The 22,580-nt window shown below is 41.6% G+C and overlaps 1 protein-coding gene across 1 annotated transcript; it reads left to right on the forward strand.

Moving 5' to 3' along the window:
- The first annotated feature begins 10,699 nt into the window (after positions 1-10,699).
- Positions 10,700-16,623, forward strand: LOC143804599 (cystatin-like). Its single transcript, XM_077282841.1, has 3 exons — positions 10,700-11,131; positions 14,151-14,258; positions 16,420-16,623. Exons 1-3 carry the CDS (start codon positions 10,715-10,717, stop codon positions 16,498-16,500), a joined length of 606 nt encoding a protein of 201 aa, XP_077138956.1. The 5' UTR covers positions 10,700-10,714; the 3' UTR covers positions 16,501-16,623.
- Positions 16,624-22,580: the final 5,957 nt, after the last annotated feature.

Below are 22,580 nucleotides of genomic sequence, written 5' to 3' on the forward strand. Positions count from 1 at the left end.
CTGCATTTTTCAAAAGAACCGTGAGTTTTATACAGGACAATGCTCCTTTGCATGCTTTGAATTCTCCACTGCTTGGCAGCCAGTAAGGGCTGTAAAGATGAAAGAATAATGACATGGTCCCTTCCTCACCTGACCTAAACCCTATTGAGAAATTGTGGGCCCTTCTTACACAGGAAATTTATGATGAAGGAAAAGTCACATATTATGAATTCACATACTCTATAGTGAAAGAGAAGATGCTGCCATCACTTTGTGATCTTTGTAGATGTACAGTTTTCCAACATGGCAATGATCTAAAACGCACATCTGTTGCATTTCTTAAGAAGAAGAGTGATTAAGTGGCCACGTATGTCTCCTGATCAGAACCCAGTTGAACTCATATGGGATTTCCTAAATAGACAAGTTGAGCAATGCTCTCCATCCAGCATCCAAGCTATGAAAGACGTTCTTATAAAATGGAAAACATAGACGCTGCAATTATTTCAGTGAGGACTCATGCTCATCTGCGTATAAATCATACGAGTGCAATTGGATAAAAAAATCGGATTGCACTCTCACCAACGTTATTCACTGATTCAGTGCTAATCTGCCATTTTTTTTTTATCAGCTGGAATATGGATGAGAAAGAAATCGCGGCATTCTATGAGTGGCCACCTATATTGGACGAAACTCACCAATGCAAGTCAATGGGTGAGCGAACAAAAATGGACGGCACACGGACCATCTGTATGATGCCTGATTTTTACGGATACATTACAATTCTGTAGCCTACAACTTTGAAAATGGTTCTGTAAATGTTTGTAGAATAATAATTGCAGAGAAAAAAAACACATTGCATACAGGTGTTATACGGATGTCATATGGATGACAACTTGGTAGAGAAGATGTTAAGTAACAGATCCAGAGATGTGTTTACAACATCTATTAATTTCAAAGAATGATTAAAATTTTTTTTTCATCTCAAAATTTTTTTTTTGTATCTTATTAGTAAAAATTGAATGTCCCTGGCAATTCATCAGACTGATGCGTTTCGAACTAATTGTTCTTAGTCATAGTTTGGTAGATGTCATACGGATGATATGTGAAAAAATCGCATTGTACACACATGACACTCACATAACACTCGCCTTACTTTTCTGGATTAACATCGGATTGATGTTTTAAACACAGATGAGCCATAAAACAATATTTTGTAATAAAAGTTATATTATTAACCTTACTTTCATGTTATGGGTTAATAACATGTTCTATGAAACTGAGGCTTGTAAACATTTTGGAAATTGGTTTTATGTTCAATGAGGTATGCTCATTTATGCTGAGCACTCTATATATTAAAAGGGTATTCGAGGCAATCTGTCAGCAGGTTTTTTGCTATTTAATCTGAGAGCAGCATAATATAGGGGCAGAGACCCTGATTCCAGTGATATGTCACTTAATAGGCTTTGTGTTATTGTTTCAATGCTATCAGGGTTTTATCAGTAGGAGTTATATCTAGACGACTAGGTCTTGTGCAAGACAGTCCAGCTAATCTGTGTAAACCCCGTCCCTACCACTGATTGACAGGTTTCTGACAATATACAGTGTAAACAGGAAGCTCTCAATCAGGGGTGTGGGTGGGGTTATACAGGGCTCAGCATTCTGAACACTGCTACATTTACAGTCCAGAAAAAAGGTATTCTATCAGAACTGAAGCAAGTAGCCCTGTAAATGATACATCACTGGATTAAGGGTCTCTAATCCTACAGCTCCCAGATTACATAGCAAAAACCTGCTGACAAACTTACTTCAAAAATGGTTTTAGTATAATGAAATGAAATGATGCTGTATGTAAATATATTCCTATTCTGAATTAGAACAACATTATCTGTGAGTCTTTTCCGAAAAGACACATTGTCCTACATGGCTAAAGAGAATCTGTCAGTATGATTCTGTAATATAAAGATATGACTGTAATGGTGCTGTAATACTAATTACTGTAATTTGATACATTTTGTTAAGAAATCTACTTTTTGGTTCTTTAATCACCTCTGTTTGAAAAGGAGATGTCAAACTCAGGAGGCTGGGCACTGAAAAATAAGTGACCGGTCATTTAAAGACCAGAAACAAGCACATGGGACAGGAAGGAAAAGACCTAGAGCACAGTCCGGCCCCTGCGCACCAAAATCTAATTAGCGGAAAACTTCAAATGGTAATTAAAGAAGAACCACAAAGCAGATTTCTTCAGCAAAGGTATCAAATTAATCTGTATCACGGCGCCATTACAGCCATGTCTTTACATTACAAAATCATGCTGACATGTTCCCTGTAATGTATCCAGATAAATATAAATGCAATCATTGGGTGTGCAGAGGCAAAGGTTACTAAACATGTGATATTGATGACGTATTCTTGCGATACCGTATTATGAGCATCTCTGAGATGGAAAGAATAATTTTTACATTGTTAGTGCGATTTTATTAACTAAAGTTAATCACTAAATTTCAGTCTGTAATCTTCATTTCTTCATCATTTTCAGACTTCTGATTTGCAGTTTGCAGCCAGATCCAAGATTCAGATTTTTTTACTCAAGGGCGTTTCTGTCCCTGTAATATAGGTGGGATGTGAGCTCTGCGCATCCAGGGTACTCTCTTTACTAGCTCAGAACTGCACTGATTTCTTCTTTGTTTGCTTTTGTCCTAGTTTTTCTCTGCCTGCAACAAAACATTAGCCTTTTTTTTAACTGCAGATCCTTTATACAACTCCTTTCCCATCCCTCCTGTTACTAAGACTTACAGGAGGAAGGAGGGAGCAGAGAACTGTCAGGTTCTTTTTTGAAGATCTCTCAGATAAATAACTTACACCGTGCAGCAGAAAATGATGGAACATTTTTAATGAAGAAAGTGGCTTAGCTTTACAATTAGGAAATAATAAAAAATCTGCACAAAGGTGTACATAGCTCGTAAGGAAATAATTTACCTGTAACTTAAAGAGATTATCAACTACCATAACGCAGGTACCATTTATGCCCCTAGATATGCTTTGTATACTTTTCTGACAATTTCATGTTTTCTGCCGTTCTGCTTTACTTCCTGTATCCTAGCATCAGCTCTGCTGTCACAGTCATCATTTCCTTTACAGATTCCTTTTCTCTCTTCTGACTACATTTTCCATCATTGCTTGTGATGAGCTGCAAGCCAGCAGTGAGCACAGCCCATTAAACTCCACCTAAACCCATCCCCACTCCACTCACAGCATCACACAGAGCCCCAGCATGATCTCCTGTGCAGAATACTATTACTGGGAATACAAGTATAGTGGCATGTAAAAGTTTGGGCACCCCTGGTCAAAATTACTGTTATTGTGAACAGTTAAGCAAGTTGAAGATTAAATGATCTCTAAAGTGCAAAAATTAAAGATGACACATTTTTATTTATTTTCATCTTTTACATTTTAAAAATTACAAAAATGAAAAAGGGCCAAAGCAAGCATTTGGGCACCCTGCATGGATAGTAATAATAATAATAATAATAATTTTTATTTATATAGCGCCAACATATTCCGCAGCGCTTTACAAATTATAGAGGGGACTTGTAGAGACAATAGACATAACAGCATAACAGAAATCACAGTTCAAAACAGATACCAGGAGGAGTGAGGGCCCTGCTCGCAAGCTTACAAACTATGAGGAAAATGGGAGACACGAGAGGTGGATGGTAACAATTGCTTTCGTTATTTGGAACAGCCATAGTGTAAGGCTCGGGTGTTCATGTAAAGCTGCATGAACCAGTTAACTGCCTAAGTATGTAGCAGTACAGACACAGAGGCTATTAACTGCATAAAATGTATGAGAACATGATGCGAGGAACCTGATTATGTTTTTTTTTTGTTTTTTTTAATAGGCCACACAGGGATAGTTAGGTTAATGCGATGAGGCGGTAGGCCAATCTGAACAAATGAGTTTTTAGGGCACGCTTAAAACTGTGGGGATTGGGGATTAATCGTATTAACCTAGGTAGTGCATTCCAAAGAATCGGCGCCGCACGTGTAAAGTCTTGGAGACGGGAGTGGGAGGTTCTGATTATTGAGGATGCTAACCTGAGGTCATTAGCGGAGCGGAGGGCACGGGTAGGGTGGTAGACTGAGACCAGAGAGGAGATTTAGGGTGGTGCTGAGCCATGGAGTGCTTTGTGGATGAGGGTAGTAGGTTTGTACTGGATTCTGGAGTGGATGGGTAGCCAGTGTAATGACTGGCGGGGAGAGTTTGGTAAGAGGAAGACCAATTAGTAGAGAGTTACAATAGTCCAGACGAGAATGAATAAGTGAAACAGTAAGAGTTTTTGCAGAGTCGAAAGCAAGAAAAGGACGAATTCTAGAAATGTTTTTGAGATGCAGATAAGAAGAGCGAGCCAGTGATCAGATGTGGGGGGTGAATGAAAGATCAGAATCAAGGATGACCCCAAGGCAGCGGGCATGTTGCTTTGGAGTAATGGTGGAACCACACACGGAGATGGCAATGTCAGGCAAATGTAGGTTAGTAGAGGGAGAGAACACGAGGAGTTCAGTTTTTGACAGGTTCAGTTTCAGATAGAGGGAGGACATGATGTTAGAGACAGCGGTAAGACAATCACTGGTGTTTTCTAAAAAGGTCAGCATGATAACAGGAGAAGAGGTGTATAATTGGGTGTCGTCAGCATAGAGATGGTACTGGAATCCAAATCTATTGATTGTTTGTCCAGTAGGGGCAGTATACAAAGAGAAGAGGAGTGGGCCTAGGACTGATCCTTGAGGAACCTCAACAGTAAGGGGAAGGTGAGAGGAGGAGAAACCAGCAAAACATACAGTGAAGGATCGGTCAGAGAGATAGGAGGAGATCCAGGAGAGAACGGTGTCCTTGAGGCCGATGGAGCAGAGCATAGTGAGGAGGAGCTGATGATCCACAGTATCGAATGCTGCGGAGAGATCCAAGAGAATTAGCATGGAGTAGTGACCATTAGATTTAGCTGTTAGTAGAGTTCAGTCTGGAGCAGACAGTGAAGGGAGAGGAGTGGAGAGCAGAGAGCGGAGTCATGCAGCCAGGACTGAGCTGCAGCTCCAGGAAAGGAAGTGAACCTGAGGGGTTGATTGTAGAGTAGCATCAGAGGAAAGAAGCACAGGAGAAGGAAAGGGGCTCAGAGGGAAACTATGATCGGGCACCCTCAGAGCGGAAGCACAGGAACCGAGCACCGGGAGCCCGAGGCTGTGTTGTACTCTAGGTCACACAGCAGAACTGGAGGGCAAAGGACTTTATGTTTGCCCGTACCCCCACCTGAAGGTGCAGCAGTACACTAGGAGCCCGGGTCGTGATAGAGACCCTATAAAAAGGCTCACACTGCCCATCGTACAGGTAACTCTCCCAGGTCAGGAAAGAGAGGACTGTGCCAGCAAACTACAGGCAGCAGGGACCTTGCATACTAGAGCGAGTTGGAAGGCTTACAGACCTCACCTGGGAGCAGGATCTACCTTTGCCTCCAGGCTGGCCAAACCACATCACCACCTGTTCCTGGTACCCTGGATTGTGGACAGCTACCATCAGTAAACCAGGTAAAGACGTTACAACTCTGTGTCCTTCATTTATTTGCCAGCATACACCATCTCTGCCCAGCACACCGGGAGTCCTGGGGACCCCCCTTCACCTATAGGAAGTGTCACCATCTTTGCTGCAGCAACACCACCCCAGAGGACCCCTTTAAGCAGCGTCGGTCCCTTCTGACCTTAAACCTCAGGTAGCATCACGAATATAAAGTTTCATACAAATCTCTTTAAAAGATCTTTCCCCTTTAATTCGGCGACTCACAACCACAAAGCATGATTGATCCACCACCATGTTTAATGATTGGCGAGATGCTCTTTTCCTGAAATTCTGTGCCCTTTTTTCTCCAAACATACTGTACCTTTGATCATTGTGGCCAAAGAGTTCTATTTTAACCCTTTCAAGACCCAGCCTATTTTCACCTTAATGACCTGGCCGTTTTTTGCAATTCTGACCAGTGTCCCTTTATGAGGTAATAACTCAGGAACGCTTCAACGGATCCTAGCGGTTCTGAGAATGTTTTTTCGTGACATATTGGGCTTCATGCTGGTGTTAAATTTAGGTCAATAATTTTTGTGTTTATTTGTGAAAAAAATGGATATTTGGCTAAAAGTTTGAAAATTTTGCAATTTTCAAATTTTAAATTTTTATTCTGTTAAAAGAGAGAGTTATGTGACACAAAATGGTTAATAAATAACAATACCCACATGTCTACTTTACATCAGCACAATTTTGGAAACAAAATTTTTTTTTGCTAGGAAGTTATAAGGGTTAAAATTTGACCAGCAATTTCTCATTTTTACAACGAAATTTACAAAACCATTTTTTTTAGGGACCACCTTACATTTGAAGTCAATTTGAGGGGTCTATATGGCTGAAAATACCCAAAAGTGACAACATTCTAAAAACTGCACCCCTAAAGGTGCTCAAAACCCCATTCAAGAAGTTTATTAACCCTTCAGGTGCTTCACAGCAGCAGAAGAAACATGGAAGGAAAAAATGAACATTTAACTTTTTAGTCACAAAAATGATCTTTTAGCAATAGCAACAATTTTTTTATTTTTCCAAGGGTAAAAAGAGAAAATGGACCACAAAAGTTATTGTACAATTTGTCCTGAGTACGCCGATACCCTAACCCTAGCCCTAACCCTAACCCTAGTGGAAAAAGAAAAGTAAATATAATTTCTTTATTTTATTATTGTCCATACCTTTGAAGGTGATAAAGGGGGGGTTCATTTACTATTTTTTTTACTTTGATCGCTGTGATCACAATGATCAAAATGTACCTGGAATGAATTTGCCGGTCGGCAGATTCGGCGCGTGCACTGCGCATGTGCCCGCCATTTTGGAAGATGGTGGTGCCCATACAGAAGACGGACGGACACTGGGAGGCTCGGTAAGTATGAGGGGGGATCGGAGCACGGGGGCGATCGGAGCACGGGGGGGTGGGATCAGAGCACGTGGGGAGCAGACAGGAGGATGGGGGAGCGAACAGGAGGACCGAGGTGAGCGGAGCAAAGGACGGAGGACTGGGGAGGAGATCGGTGGCAGTGGCAGGGGCAGATCAGGGTTTCCAGCCACGGCCTATGATATTGCAGCATCGGCCATGTCTGGATTGTAATATTTCACCACTTTTCATAGGTGAAATATTACAAATCGCTCTGATTGGCTATTGAAAGTGAAACATCCAACCAGAGCGATCGTAGCCACGGGGGGGGGGGGGGGGGGGGGGGGTGAAGCCACCCCCCTGGGCTGAAGTACCTATCCCCCTGTCCCTGCAAATCAGGTGAAATTGTAGCTTACCCTTTCACCCAATATGCAGGGACGCGATCCCTCCATGACGCCACATAGGTGTCACAGGTCGGATTGGCACTGACTTTCGTGACACCTATGTGGCGTCACAGGTCGGGAAGGGGTTAACTTCATTGGTCCACAGGACTTGTTTCCAAAATGCACCAGTCTTGTTTAGATGTTCTTTTGAAAAACATCTGGTGCTGATTTTTATGGTGAGGTTGCAGGAGAGGTTTTCTTCTGATGATTCTTCCATGAAGGCCGTATTTGTGCAGATGTCTCTGAACAGTAGAACAATGTACCACAACTCCAGAGTCTGCTAAATCTTTCTGATAGTCTTTTGTAGTCAAGCTGGTGTATTCGGATTTACCTTTCTAGAAATCCTACAAGCAGTTCTCATGGAAATTTTGCTTGGTCTTCCAGACCATTTGTTAATTTCATTTCAAACTGAGGAAAGGTCAACTTGAAAACACTTTGCTATCTTCCTATAGCATTCTCCTGCTTTGTGGACCTCCACCATTTTTAGAGTGCTAGACAGTTGCTTAGAAGAACCAGTGGCTGCTGTTTTTTTGGTGCAAGGTTAGAGGAGGCTGGGTTTTTATAAAGCTGGGAAATTTGCATCACCTGGCTTTTCTTAACAATGATAGTGAACAAGCCATAACCCTAACAGGCTAATTAAGGACTGAAACTTTTTTCAAAGCTATTTGAGCACACAAATCTCCAAGGGTGTCCAAATTTTTTCATATGCCCGTTTTACTTTTTGTAATTTTAAAATATAAAAAATGGGAATCTACTTTTTTTTTGCATAAACTACAAAAGAAATGTGTCATCTTTAAATTTCTGCCTTTTTGAGATTATTTGATTATTTCCGCTTCAACTTGCTTAACTGTTCACAATAGCAGTTATTTTGACCAGTGGTGCCCAAACTTTTACATGCCACTGAAATGTACAAAGCACCAGAACACCAGCCATTGCAGTAAAGATTATCAACTTCTCCCCCACAATAATTAATGGATGGATGGATGGATGGATGAATGCAAAGAGAGATATGAATTTGTATTTATTATAGAGGGAATACAGCAGGGTGTACAGTCATTGCCAAGAGTGTTGGAACCCTTGAAAGTGTTCCAGAAAATAAAGTATTTCTCCCAGAAAAGTATTGCAATCGCACATGTATTGTTATGCACATGTTAATTTCCTTTGTGTGTATGAGTTCTGGACTCTGACGGGTAGGCGTGGCTTGCTGTGTGGGTAGGTGTGGCTTTTTCAGCAGAGCTCACACGCGCCTGTGCATGCTGCTGCTGAACTCATGGAAAATCTGATATTACATCATTGGACAATGGTGGATTCTCAGCCAGAAATCACGTGATCATAGAGCAGCTCTGGTCACAGATGGATTTGGGAAAGCAAGGTATTTAGTAAAGACCTTATCCATGCAGTTAGTTCACATGAAAGGGACTGTAGTGGCCAACCCCTACAAGGGCCATCCCTTTTGAAGTTGTCCTAGCATTTGCATATAGTTATTTTATTGTGGGAATGGGAAAGCAGCTTAAATTGTACCTACCATTCACCTGCCCATCGCCCATGCAGACACTTTTTTGGTCTCATTTCCAGAGTTCACACACAATGTGCTCTATTCTAAACCCATGATTCTGCTCGGCTGCAGGGTCATCATCGCTCCATACTGTTTTCCAGGTATTCAGAGACAGATACAGCAATGAGACTAGTGCAGCTGGAAATTGGCAAGGTTCTGTCTTTATGAGTGAATAGTACTTTGTAAGTGTAACATCTGCACTGGGAACTGTCATGGCAGCTACTGGTATACTGGGACTTACAGACACTAAGAAGAGCTTTGCAGCTGCTGTTAAACAGGGATCTACAGACATTAGCAGATTTTCCCCTGAGCGGCAGTGGACTACAATTCCCAGGGACCCTTGTTTCAGTCAGATGACACAGCCTGGATTGGATGAGGAGGGACTTGGAGGGAGGAGCTGGGCAGAAAGTGAAAGCTAGAGTGCAGAGAAAGAAGTGAGCGTGGCAACTTGCTGTAAGAGACTGAGCACGGCGGATTTGCATCCCTCTATGCTGCAGTGTTGCTGTCCCCTCGGATATACCCATGCTGCTAGAGAGCGCGGCTTTCTTTTACTCTCTGAAGCAAGTTACATCAAGAACTTGGAGAGTTCTGCCGGCACTCCCACCTTATAAAGGACTGAATCCGGCCGCCCCCAGCTGGTGTCCAGAGAACCATCCGACCGTTGGAGATGCGCAGTGAGTGCCTTTCTGAGACTTGTGGTCCTACCAGCGCTATTTATAGTGAGTACATTACAGCCCAGACTATTGCCATTAATATTCATCTAAGTGCACCAACTGTTCTAATTTGCGCCAACATCCGCGGCAACTGGGCCCCAACGTTTGGACTGAGTTAAACCAGAAGAAACAAAAAAACCCCTGTTACTTTACACTTGCAGGGTTGAAGTAGAATTAGAGTGTGACGTGTATATGACTTTGCATTCTTTTATTGCATGTTATTCTTTTAAATCTATCTCATTTATGCTGCATAGCAATAAACCTGTTAAGCTGTTTTACTCCTGATCCCTGTGAGTGTGTACTGAGTGTGGCAGGGGATTCCCGAGTCAGCCCCTGGCAGAAGATAATAGTCCTTCTGCAGTCCCAGAGAGAGCTCCAATCAAGATTCGGGTGGAGGCACTGTGCCACAGAGAGGTGAGACCCCATAACACCCAGTGTACCATGGTAGCCCTAAAGGGGTGTTACATAAGGACCATGGGAGAACACACAGCGAGGAGGAAATGAAGAAAGGAGTAACGTATTCTTTTACTTTTATGGCTGTGGTCAATGCATGATTTGTACACTTTGGGACTGCCATTTAGCAATGGAGGTAGAGAGCTAAATACATGTAGTAATAAGACAAAACTGTGTAATATAGTATATAATGAAGGTATCAATCTGTAATTCTAGAGTTTGATTATGAAAAAAGAATTACTGGTGACCCTCTAAATAAATTAATAATATTACCAGCAACGTTAATCATTGGCTAACATTGACTTTATTGGATAAATCTGCCACAAGCTTCGTATGTGAGCCCCCGCTCCCAAACGTATTCTGGAAACCTGTATCACGTAGTCTATGCTTCCCGGCATAATTCCTCTTTACTAAAGAACAAAGACATGGTTTTTTTTATTTTAGAAATCCCGACCTAAATTAAGAACAGGCACATATGAGAACACAAACTTCCTGTCCTAATTACTGTAAGACTTGAACATTCCTTATTTTCGTGTCTCTTCAGATATTTTCCATACATCCTACTGTGCCAAAAGTACAATAATATGACGTGAGAGATTAACGTGGAAGCACCCCATGTGTTTTGGAAATGTTTCCGCTGAAATTTGTGCTCACTTGCTGGATGCCAAAAATGTGATTCAGAGGGGCTTGGCAAGCACTGAGACTCATCAGCATAAATACCGAAGGTCTTTCTCCTCTGCTCACTCTGGAAGAAAACTAGGAACTGCCAGCACCAAGAGCCACAGACGTTTTAAAAGGGAAACAACAGAGATGGCCGTGTTCTGGAAAATTTGTGTTGTGGTCACATTAGCTCTATGTTCACAAGGCTTCGCGCAAAACAAGAAAATGGCCCTGGCGGGAGGTTGGAGAGATATTAATGAAAATGATGAATATGGACAAGAGGCATTGCGGTATGCCAAGGAAGAATACAACAAGGACAACAAAGATGGGTACATCACCAGTGTCAGCAAAGTTATCCGACTAAGGAGACAGGTTAGTAAGAAGTGTATGTACATTATAATGATCCTGGTCATCATATGATGCACAGAAAAGGTTTCACAGCTCCGGCTGTCATTATATGTCACTATGTGCTGCAGCTTCAGCAGGAAAACCCTTTAAGGCCAGTCTCAGACGTCCAGATAATTCCGGTACCGGAAAAATCAGTACCGGAGTTATCTGTGTCCGTGTGCTCACGTGGCACATCAGTGTGGCACACGAGCGGCAGCCGTGTGCCGCCCGTGTGCCGACTGAGGACCACACGGTCCGTGAAAACATGCTGACATGTGCAGAGACACATTTATTTTAATGTGTCTACGTGAGACAGTGTCTCCGGTACGTGAGAAAACTGTCACCACACATACCGGAGCCACTGACGTGTGAAACAGGCCTAAGAGAATTGATGGGTGACCTACACATTACCCATACAGGGAGAAGGATTCACTGGAGATAACACATGGTTAAATTTTTATCATGAACTCTAAAAAAGTGTTCTATTTTCATGGACATTCCAGGAGTGTCCAATCGGATAAAAAAGTTATTTTTTCCCCACGCTGGTAAGATATAAAACTGCTGTTGTAATAACAGACCCAGCCAGTGGACCATAGTGGCACTGTTTCTAGAAAGAAAGTTCATCCCTTTTTCGTATTCTTTATGTATGTGACCCAGACCACATTTAGTAACAGTAGACAAATCATCTTCACAATTCCCCACAAGTTATAAAATGAATATCAAATATGTGACTGTTTCATTGATAAATGCATTTGAGCTAAATAATAATAATAAAAATAATAATTTTTTCATAGTCCTAGTCAGTCCATTAACAAATTACCTGTCCCCCAACCATTGAATAAAGAGGAAACATTATGAGGATTACGTGGATTCACACGCAGTTTATCATGCAGTTTATTTGAAACAAAACTACCAGTGAATCCAAAGAGAGAATATAAGACTATGTTCACGCATCACATTTTTTTCCGCAGGCAAAACCTGGTTTCTTGGTTTCTTTTATCAGGGTACATTTGTCTCTTGTGAATACTAATAAAGTTTTGTTAATAAAAAAAAATCTGATTCTACTTCATCAGGTTCTGGCACCAAAACCACGCAAAATCTGATATCTTCATTTTTTTCGGGGTTTTTTTGCTTTCAATGAGTGCAAAATGCTGAAAAACGCTGAAAGAAGTGACATGCTCCATTTTGCAAAAAACAAGGTTTTGAAAAAAATACTGAGGACAAAAAAAACAAAGTTGTGCGCATGAGATTTGACATCTCATACACTTTGCTGGTGCTGTAAGACGCAGCTGAAAATTTGCATTAAAACAAGAATTAAAAAAATTGCTGAAAAAAATGTAACGTGTGAACATTCTCTTGCTAAGAATCATTTTTATCTCAATAGGGAAAAACTGAAAGAATTGGGATACTGTAATTATAAGTATTTAAAAAGTTAAACAAATATCTAAAAATACATTGTGTGAATGATATTTTAGATATCTCATTCATCTGGCTGTAATATGCTGCAATTTTTCCATATGGAAAAAGAAAATGCAACAAAACAGCTACTTCTGAACGACCCCCAAAGGTAATTGCATAACTGGAAATGCTGCACAAAATTCGAAAACCCAGCTTGTGCTGCAGAATTTTTTAACATGGAAATATGTGTCATTTTCGTAAGTAGGACGATTTTTTGCTCATTTGCCATCTGTGCACAGTATGTATGCAATCCTTTTTTACAGCAGCAGCTATTGATAATTTACAAGACCATTTCCAGTTTCCTACGCTACAGAAGTGCGGCGGATCCATAACAGTCAGATGCCGTGGCTCCGTATGGCATCTGATGTTTTTGCTGCACCTATAGATTTGAATACGGAGAGTCTTATCCTATTAATGGAAGAAACTAGTGAATGCTGCTGTTGTTTTTCACACGCAGATTCAGCCAGTGAAAAAAAAATAATAAATTGCTAGTTTGCACTGCCCCATTGTATAACATTGGTCCGAGTGCGGTCTGTTTTTTTTCACGAACAGCATTGGGAGCGAAAATATGGTCCTGTAAAAAAGCCGTTACTGTGACTAGGTAAAAAATCTGAATTAGATTTAATTGTGCCATGTTAAAGCAAGTATTAAATATGTGTGTATTAGGAACTTTTTGTTAATATTATTTTTTAAATTATAGAGAGTTCTTTCAGGTATCATTGCAGGTATACAGTATTTTAAAATGTATGAAGAAAATGCCTACAGCTTGAGCGAGCTGCATGTTGTTAGAAATATTGAATCCAAAACCACCAGAAAAATACCAGAAACCTGAACACTGTGGGGGAGAATTTATCAAACTGGCACTTTCTATACCAAATGAATGAAGAGGTACATGCCTCTCGTTAAATTTGTCACATTTTTGGGCTGGCTGTGCCCTTGAACGTGTAATATATACTGGTTAAATTTCTGCTGAAATGTACAACAGTTTTCTGGCATTCATTATATATTTTTAATAAATTTATTGCAAGGTGGTCGACCACTGCCCTTTTTTTAAGCCACACACATTTTTTGAACAAGAAGTAGGCCAAGTCAAATTTTTGTAAAAATTTGCAGCAATATTAGGAATTTTTTAAGCATTTTTTTGTTGTTGAGGGAATAATTATATTTGCCCTCTGTATATAGTAATTTGCAGAATTTAAATAGCCAGCTTACCAACATCAAGTCATACAACCACTGCATAAAATGTCACAAAACCCTGTGTTTCACTCTGTTCTAAGGTCTCATTCACACAAACTGCGGTATATATTTTTAATGTTTTTAACTCCTTCCCGACTAATGGCGTAAAGTCCCTGACTTGGATGTGGACTCTCAATCCGAGTCCACATCTTTCCCGGCAGATGATGGCTGAATTATTCAGCCATCATCTGCCTCTAACAGCCACAAGTGCAGTAGCTGGCATTCATAGAGTGTGAGTTTCGTTATGCATAGCAGTGCTGACCATTGCTTTACTGTAATATCCTTGTCATTTGTACTTTCTTTGCATTAGGTGGTTGCTGGTATGAAATATTCCATAGAAGTTGAAGCCCTTGTCAGTCGCTGCTCTCAAAATGAATTTACTGCAGAAGAATGCCAAAATCAGAAAACCAAAAAACAGGTAAGTGTAACTGTGTTGTATTGTCCTGGTGAAGAAGCCTGTAGAACTTTGAAACGCGTTGACTAAATAAAAAAGAACCGCAAATACTTTGTATCTGGACTTGGATCTATTATATGGAATACCAGCAGTGCAGATTATCCACAAAATCTCCTTATCTGTGAAAAATGCTTATATTTTTTTTTTGTAAATATATGAAGTCTTATACATTTAGTTACAGAAAAAAAGTAAAAAAACAAGTAAAAAATTTAGTTAAACAGGATGCAAAAATTCATGCAACTCTCCTTTGAAGTTGCCAACTTTTGTTTTCTGGACAACTTGGTAAAAAATCAAGGAAGGTCTTAAGCTTTTGTTAGGTTGAACAATCAATAAAATGTTCACTCTCTAGTTGCCTACTCCTGGCCTAATGGATATTGATCAGGTGCGCACCAAAAGAAATACACCACACAGTTGGATGTAAACTCTCCTTGATCAATCTGTGGCTCAGCTCCAAGAAGGGCTTTTATTAGTCAGACACAAGTTTATATAGTTCCTGTAAGGGGGCTCTGTTAGCTCTAAAATGGGAGTGATCGGATGTATTCCATTGGTTAGTGGGTTGGGCAATGAACAAGTCCATGGGCAGATCCATGAGGTCATCAGGGTGGGTTGGTCCATGAGGTCATCAGGGTGGGCGTCACTGTGGGTGGATCCATGAGGTCATCAGGGTGGGCGTTATCAAGGATATCAGCACAGGGTGTGCTGATACAGGAAATGGCAGCCATCTTTAGTGTCTCACTTTGATCTGAGAAAACTTATGTAAGGTTAAACAGTACATGTTATGGGTTGCTTCTCTCAATTACCTTATGTCTTATGTCTTGAGGTTAATTAAGTATTTGATCTTATGGCTCTCCTCAACACTTTTACCCCCCCAAATAGAAACCATGCCTCCACAACATGTCTACAAAACGGCGTTCAATCACAAAGACCACAAAATTAAAAAAGGTTGTCCAGTAGTGAAAACACAAAAATTTGTCAAAACTGTGAGAAATAAACCACAATTGTGACCTGTCATCGCTCCCGCCCTCCTCCGCTGCTGCTTTACTGCCAATGCTTCGTTTACATTGTAGCAATGATGACACGTCAAAATTACTGTCCCCATCCCAGCTGCCTTGTAAACTGGTGAGCAACAGTAGGAGATGGAGCAGGAAGAGATTTAATAAGTCAGCATTTTTTAAACATTTTTAAAATGGCAGGAAAGGCTGAGAACACTCTTTCAACTGTTCATGTGCTGTATTAGCACTTGCATAATAAAAACGTAAAAAAGGACAAAAACTATTTATTCACATGACAGTGCAGCAGAAAGTAACATCTATTTTTTTAAGACTGTCTGCAAATTTACAGATGGCATATACTACCAAAGGTATGCCCATTGGGCGCGGCCTCACTCCACACACTTCTATTGAGCGAGGCTGCACCCCCAACTAGTGATAAAACCGTGCAGTGAGCGTGGCTGTGTAAAGGCCGCAGTCGCTCCCACTAGGCAGGTTCTGGCTGGGAGTATGTACATTGCATACATACCTTCCGGTTCTGGCTCAGAAACCGGCGAATCCCCACAGAGCACAGTTTGTGCCCTGGAGGGATTGAAAAGTCTACAGTCACACAGAGTGACTGCAGACTTACCAATTTGGACTGGACAACCCCTATTAGCTGGCCACTAGTAATGTAAAGTGGTCGTCTGGCAGTTCTAAAAATGGCAACTACGGACATGCTTAGCGAAAGCCAATCCGATTACCAGATCCTAGGGGTTTTCCTGGCCTTCATTCCTTATACAGGGATCAGGACTTACACAGGGGCTCCTGACCTGGGGCCACAGAGTCAGATGCTGGCCTATGGTGCAGGTTGGCATGAGTTGTCAGGTTGCTAAGTCAAAACCAGGAAGGCAGTAAAGGTACAAAATCAGAACACACAAGAGTAGTCAGAAAACAAAAGAGCCATAGTCAAACCAGCAATCAAATATACAAAGTAGAAGCTGGGCATCTATTGGCCCAGGTTAGACGAGGTTATTAGGTATGTTACAGATTGTGTTGCCTTGCACTAAATTTCAAATCGTATATTAAGATGCTAAAAATGTTAATTAAACTGCTGCAATGTTTTTAACTTTTCTTTCTTTCTTTCTTTTTCACAGAGATGCTTTTTTGAAGTAGTTGTTGTTCCATGGAAAAATCACAAAGAGCTGATAAAAGGTTATTGCAGCAAGAATCACTAGCAAGATCTATCCTGCTAATTCCATCTTATAATTTTTTTTTTAGAAAAACGAAAAATAATTTCAATAATATTGCATGCCGAAACCCTTGTAGAGTGTTCTCACTATTAAACATGTAATATCTTCTTTTTTGTGTTGTGTGCTATTTTAATATTGCTGCCTGAATTGATGCAACAGTATCGTGCTAGTAATGTGTGGGTCTCCAGACATTGTGGAAAACCAGTCCCCTATCATTTCTTGTTCTTGAAAGTCCTGACTAGGCATGAGCGAACTTGTTTGGAAAACTATTGCCAATCTAAAATTCGGCACGTATGTAGCACATTCAGATTTGTGTTCGATTTCACAAGCATTTTTTTACTCAAAGTTGGCAAAATTCGGCCATAGTTCGGTAAATCATCGTGTTTTCACTAATGCTTTTGCTGTTATTTTGGCTAGGATGGTGGTGCTGTATGATGAGAGGGTGGATGGGGGGACGTGTTTCATGAGGACAGGGAGTATGGAGAAGTTAGAGGAGCAGTGCACCCTTTTTTTTTTTCCCTTAGCTTTATGTGTGTTGATTCCGGCAGCCAATCAGGGTGCAGAAACCATCAACAACATCATGACACCAGGTCTTCTGTGATTAGCTGCTGAAGTCACATGTCCCTGGCATTATAAAAACTGTACTTCTTGTTTTGCTGACTCCATTGTCTCACTGTCACAGTGCAGAGAGGTTGCGCTTTGTCATGTCGGACGTTATTCACACTAAGGCGTCCGACAGACAGCGGTAATTCCACATTCGTCCACTATACGCACAGTGGTGCCGGCTAGACTTTATCCAGGTTGTCCGGGGTTAATCTAGCTGGTAATCGGGTTGGAGGCTGGGTCATGCCCGTGACCTTTAAATAGTCATTCTGGACTTTGGGCATTGCCGATTATAGCTTGTGTCTTGTGTCTGGTGATCTTGGTCTGGAGTGGTGGTCTAGGAGAAGAAATATCGTATCTGGTGGTGTATTATCCTTTGTCATATTTCTCCTTCCTATATTTGTATTTGTTTTGCCCTGTGCACATTATAGTGTTTTCCTGTGTCTGCGGCGTGGTGCGTTTTTTAGTTTTCCCTGTCTGTGCTTTCTGTAGGGGTTGGTGTGTGGTCTTATCACTGGGTGGCGGGTGAAGGTTTCAGCATAGGGCTGAAACAGGAGTCAGGGTCAGGCCTGGCGGCCCAAACAAGCACACCATCAGTGTAAATTCTGGGAGAGGGACAGACAGGATTTTCCCTAGTCTGAGGGATATCGCAGGGGCCTGGGTAATCAGCTGTAGTCTACCCAGTACCCCCCTGACACACTTGCGCTAATGCTGCTGCTGAAAGTGAACTTGTCTCTTAACTAGATAGATAACTCTTAAACTAGTTTGTGCAAAAACTGTGTGGCAGTCTCCGGAGGCACCACTTGCTACTTCAAATCATTTTTTATAAAACTGTGTTTCAGTGGCAAAGCAGAAGGCCAGATTTCCAGTTAAAAATCATTAGGCCTATGTTGTGAATTCCGTTCTCGAACTCCCTCCTGTGGTCAGGAATGGTATTTCTGTGAGTTCTGTCCGTGGACACCCTCTGGTGGCTGTAAGTGGAGCTGCTGGTCTTGAAGTTGCTACCTCAGCTGCCCTCGTTTATTGCTGGGCTGGCTTCTCTATTTAATTCCACTCAGATCGTTACTTGATGCCAGCGGTCAATGTATCAGTACTGGTTCAGATCGCTCTTGGATCTTTCTGATGACCTGTCTACTCCAGCAGAAGCTAAGTCCCTGCTAGTTCATTTGTTGCTCATTGTGTACTGAATATATTTCTGAGTACTTGCTAAATTCTAGTCCAGCTTGCTATCATGATATTGCCTTGCTAGATGGAAGCTCTGGGGTGCAGAGTGGCACCTCCGCACCGTGAGTCGGTGCGGGAATCTTTTTTGCACACTCTGCGTGGTTTTTTGTAGTTTTTTGTGTTTACCGCAAAGATCCCTTTTCTATCCTCTGTCTGTCTAGTTAGACTGGCCTCCTTTGCTGAAACCTGTTTCATTCCTGTGTTTGTGACTTTCCTCTTAACTCACAGTCAATATTTGTGGGGGGCTGCCTTTTCCTTTGGGGAATTTCTCTGAGGCAAGGTAAGGCTTTATTTCCTCTTTAGGGGTAGTTAGCTCTTAGGCTGTGAAGAGGCGTCTAGGCAGAGTTAGGCACACTCCACGGCTATTTCTAGTGTGTGTGATAGGATTAGGGTTTGCGGTCAGCAGAGTTCCCACTCCCCAGAGCTTGTCCTATTTTCAGTTTAACCATCAGGCCATTCCGGGTGCTCCTAACCACCAGGTCCATAACAGGCCTAATATTGGGGTGCAGCCATGAGGCCCAATTAGCTAATCCAAATAGTTTGTGATAAAACTGTGTTTCGGAGAAAAAGCAGAAGGCCAGATTTCCATTTAAAGGGACTCTGTCACCTCAAATTGGTGGGATATTTAACCCCTTTCTGACATCTGACGTACTATCCCGTCGAGGTGTGGTGGGCCCGTATGACCACTGACGGGATAGTACGTCATATGCGATCGGCCGCGCTCACGGGGGGAGCGCGGCCATCACGGCCCGGGTGTCAGCTGACTATCGCAGCTTACATCCGGCACTATGTGCCAGGAGCGGTTACGGACCGCCCCCGGCACATTAACCCCCGGCACACTGCGATCAAGCATGATCGCAGTGTACCGGCAGTACAGGGAAGCATCGCGCAAGGAGGGGGCTCCCTGCGTGCTTCCCAGAGACGATCGGTGCAAGGTGATGTACTCACCTTGTACCGAGTGTCTCCTCGCTGTAGTCCCCGGATCCAAAATGGCTGCGGGGCTGCATCCAGGTCCTGCAGGGAGTACTTCCGGGTCCACAGCAGGGGCTGGTAAGTCTGCACGGCTGTATGTCAGATCGCTGATCTGACAGAGTGCTGTGCAAACTGTCAGATCAGCGATCTGTGATGTCTCCCCCTGGGACAAAGTAAAAAAAAAAATTTCCACATGTGTAAAAAAAAATTATAAAAAAAATTCCTAAATAAAGAAAAAAAAAATATTATTCCTATAAATACATTTCTTTATCTAAAAAAACAAAAAAAACAATAAAAGTACACATATTTAGTATCGCCGCGTCCGTAATGACCCAACCTATAAAACTGTCCCACTAGTTAACCCCTTCAGTGAACACCGTAAGAAAAAAAAAAAAACAAGCAAAAAAACAAGCAAAGAAAAAAAGAACGCTTCATTATCATACCGCCAAACAAAAAGTGGAATGACACGTGAATAAAAAGACGGATATAAATAACCATGGTACCGCTGAAAACATCATCTTGTCATACAAAAAAGGAGCCACCACACAGCATCATAAGCAAAAAAATAAAAAAGTTGTAGTCCTCAGAATAAAGCGATGCCAAAATAATTATTTTTTCTATAAAATAGCTTTTATCGTATAAAAGCGCCAAAACATAAAAAAATGATATAAATTTTCCCATTAGGGCTAGGGTTAGGGTTATGGTTAGGGCTAGGGTTAGGGCTAGGTTGGAATAAGGGTTGGGATTAGAGTTAGGGGTGTGTCAGGGTTAGGGGTGTGGTTATGGTTACCGTTGGGATTAGGGTTAGGGGTGTGTTTGGATTAGAGTTTCAGGTAGAATTGGGGAGTCTCCACTGTTCAGGCACATCAGGGGCTCTCCAAACACGACATGGCATCCGATCTCAATTCCATCCAATTCTGAGTTGAAAAAGTAAAACAGTGCTCCTTCCCTTCCGAGCTCTACCGTGCACCCAAACAGGGGTTTACCCCAACACATGGGGTATCAGCATACTCGGGACAAATTGGACAATAACTTTTGGGGTCAAAGTTCTCTTGTTATCCTCGGGAAAATAAAAATTTGGAGGGCTAAAAATCATTTTTGTGGGAAAAAAAGGATTTTTTATTTTTACGACTCTGCGTTGTAAACTGTAGTGAAACACTTGGGGGTTCAAAGTTCTCACAACACATCTAGATAAGTTCCTTGGAAGGTCTAGTTTCCAATATGGGGTCACTTGTGGGGGGTTTCAATGTTTAGGCACATCAGAGGCTCTCCAAACACAACATGGCGTCCCATCTCAATTCCAGTCAATTTTGCATTGAAAAGTAAAATGGCGCTCCTTCCCTTCCGAGCTCTGCCATGCGCCCAAACAATGGTTTACACTCACATATGGGGTATCAGCATACTCAAGACAAATTGTACAACAAATTTTGGGGTCCAATTTCTTCTCTTACCCTTGGGAAAATAAAAAATTGGGGGCGAAAATATCATTTTTGTGAAAAAATATGATTTTTTATTTTTACTGCTCTGCATTATAAACTTCTGTGAAGCACTTGGTGGGTCAAAGTGCTCCCCACACATCTAGATAAGTTCCTTAGGGGGTCTACTTTCCAAAATGGTGTCACTTGTGGGGGGTTTCAATGTTTAGGCACATCAGGGGCTCTCCAAACTCAACATGGCATCCCATCTCAATTCCAGTCAATTTTGCATTGAAAAGTAAAATGGCGCTCCTTTCCTTCCTAGCTCTGCCATGTGCCCAAACAGTGGTTTACCCCCACATATGGGGTATCAGCGTACTCAGGACAAATTGTAAAACAAGTTTTAAGGTCCATTTTCTCCTGTTACCCTTGGTAAAATAAAACAAATTGGAGCTGAAATAAATTTTGTGTGAAAAAAGTTAAATGTTCGTTTTTATTTAAACATTCCAAAAATTCCTGTGAAACACCTGAAGGGTTAATAAACTTCTTGAATGTGGTTTTGAGCACCTTGAGGGGTTCAGTTTTTAGAATGGTGTCACACTTGGGTATTTTCTATCATATAGACCCCTCAAAATGACTTCAAATGAGATGTGGTCCCTAAAAAAAAATGGTGTTGTAAAAATGAGAAATTTCTGGTCAACTTTTAACCCTTATAACTCCCTAATAAAAAAAATTTTGGTTCCAAAATTGTGCTGATGTAAAGTAGACATGTGGGAAATGCTACTTTTTAAGTATTTTGCATGACATATCTCTGTGATTTAAGGGCATACAAATTCAAAGTTGGAAAATTGCAAAATTTTCTAAATTTTCGCCAAATTTCTGTTTTTTTTTTCACAAATAAACACAAGTTATATCGAATAAATTTTACCAATATCATGAAGTACAATATGTCCCGAGAAAACAGTGTCAGAATCGCCAAGATCCGTTGAAGCGTTCCAGAGTTATAACCTCATAAAGGGACAGTGGTCAGAATTGTAAAAATTGGCCTGGTCATTAACGTGCAAACCACCCTTGGGGGTAAAGGGGTTAAATGACTTTTTACCTGTTGGATGGGCAGCATTTCATCTTCATTTCTCCACCCCGTCCGTCTCTGTTGTCCGCAATATGTTAGTGAATTAGAGTACTTGTTCTCCATAGTTGGCATGTGCGCAATGCAATCTTCGGTCAGGCATGCACATTATGCTTTGCCCAACTGTGGGCAAAGCCGAAAAGCATTACTGTGCATGCGCCCACGCACTATGTCTCGGAAGTATTTCGCTGTGTTGCGGGACATAGTGTGCGTGCACATGTGCAGTAATGCTTTTCAGCTTTGCCCGAAGTTGGGCAAAGCATACTGCGCATGCACGACTGAAGATTGCATTGCGCACGTGCCAACTATGGAGCACAAGTACTCTAATTCACTAAAATATTGCAGACAACAGGGACGGACGGGGTGGAGAAATGAAGATGAAACGCCGCCCATCGGACAGGTAAAAAGTCATTTAAATATCCTGCCAATTTGAGGTGACAGAGTCCCTTAAAAAATCATTTGGCCTAATATTAGAGTGCAGCCACACTGTCACGGGGTTACCACGACAGTGTGGAGCCAGAAGACAACAGCGGCTGATTTTTCCTACTCCGGCGCTGAGAAGAAGCACTTCTCCTTCATTTTAATGGTATTTATTCCTTTTGGTAGAACAAGGGTTAATCGGCCATGTTGGAAATCTCTGAACTCGCAGCTGAGCTCAGTAAGCCAATCCCTTCCCCTTTATAATCTGGGCTCTGTTGCAAATCCATGTCAAAGCTAGCATT

Source organism: Ranitomeya variabilis, chromosome 2 (genome assembly GCF_051348905.1).
Source record: "Ranitomeya variabilis isolate aRanVar5 chromosome 2, aRanVar5.hap1, whole genome shotgun sequence".
NCBI lineage: Eukaryota > Metazoa > Chordata > Amphibia > Anura > Dendrobatidae > Ranitomeya > Ranitomeya variabilis.

Bases quoted from the DNA above. Each gene is read 5' to 3' on its own strand.
- LOC143804599 (XM_077282841.1), top strand. From the start codon at position 10,715: ATGTGTTTTGGAAATGTTTCCGCTGAAATTTGTGCTCACTTGCTGGAT. The intron at 11,132-14,150 runs GTTAGTAAGAAG...TCTTTGCATTAG, and splicing joins TTATCCGACTAAGGAGACAG to GTGGTTGCTGGTATGAAATA. The intron at 14,259-16,419 runs GTAAGTGTAACT...TCTTTTTCACAG, and splicing joins ATCAGAAAACCAAAAAACAG to AGATGCTTTTTTGAAGTAGT.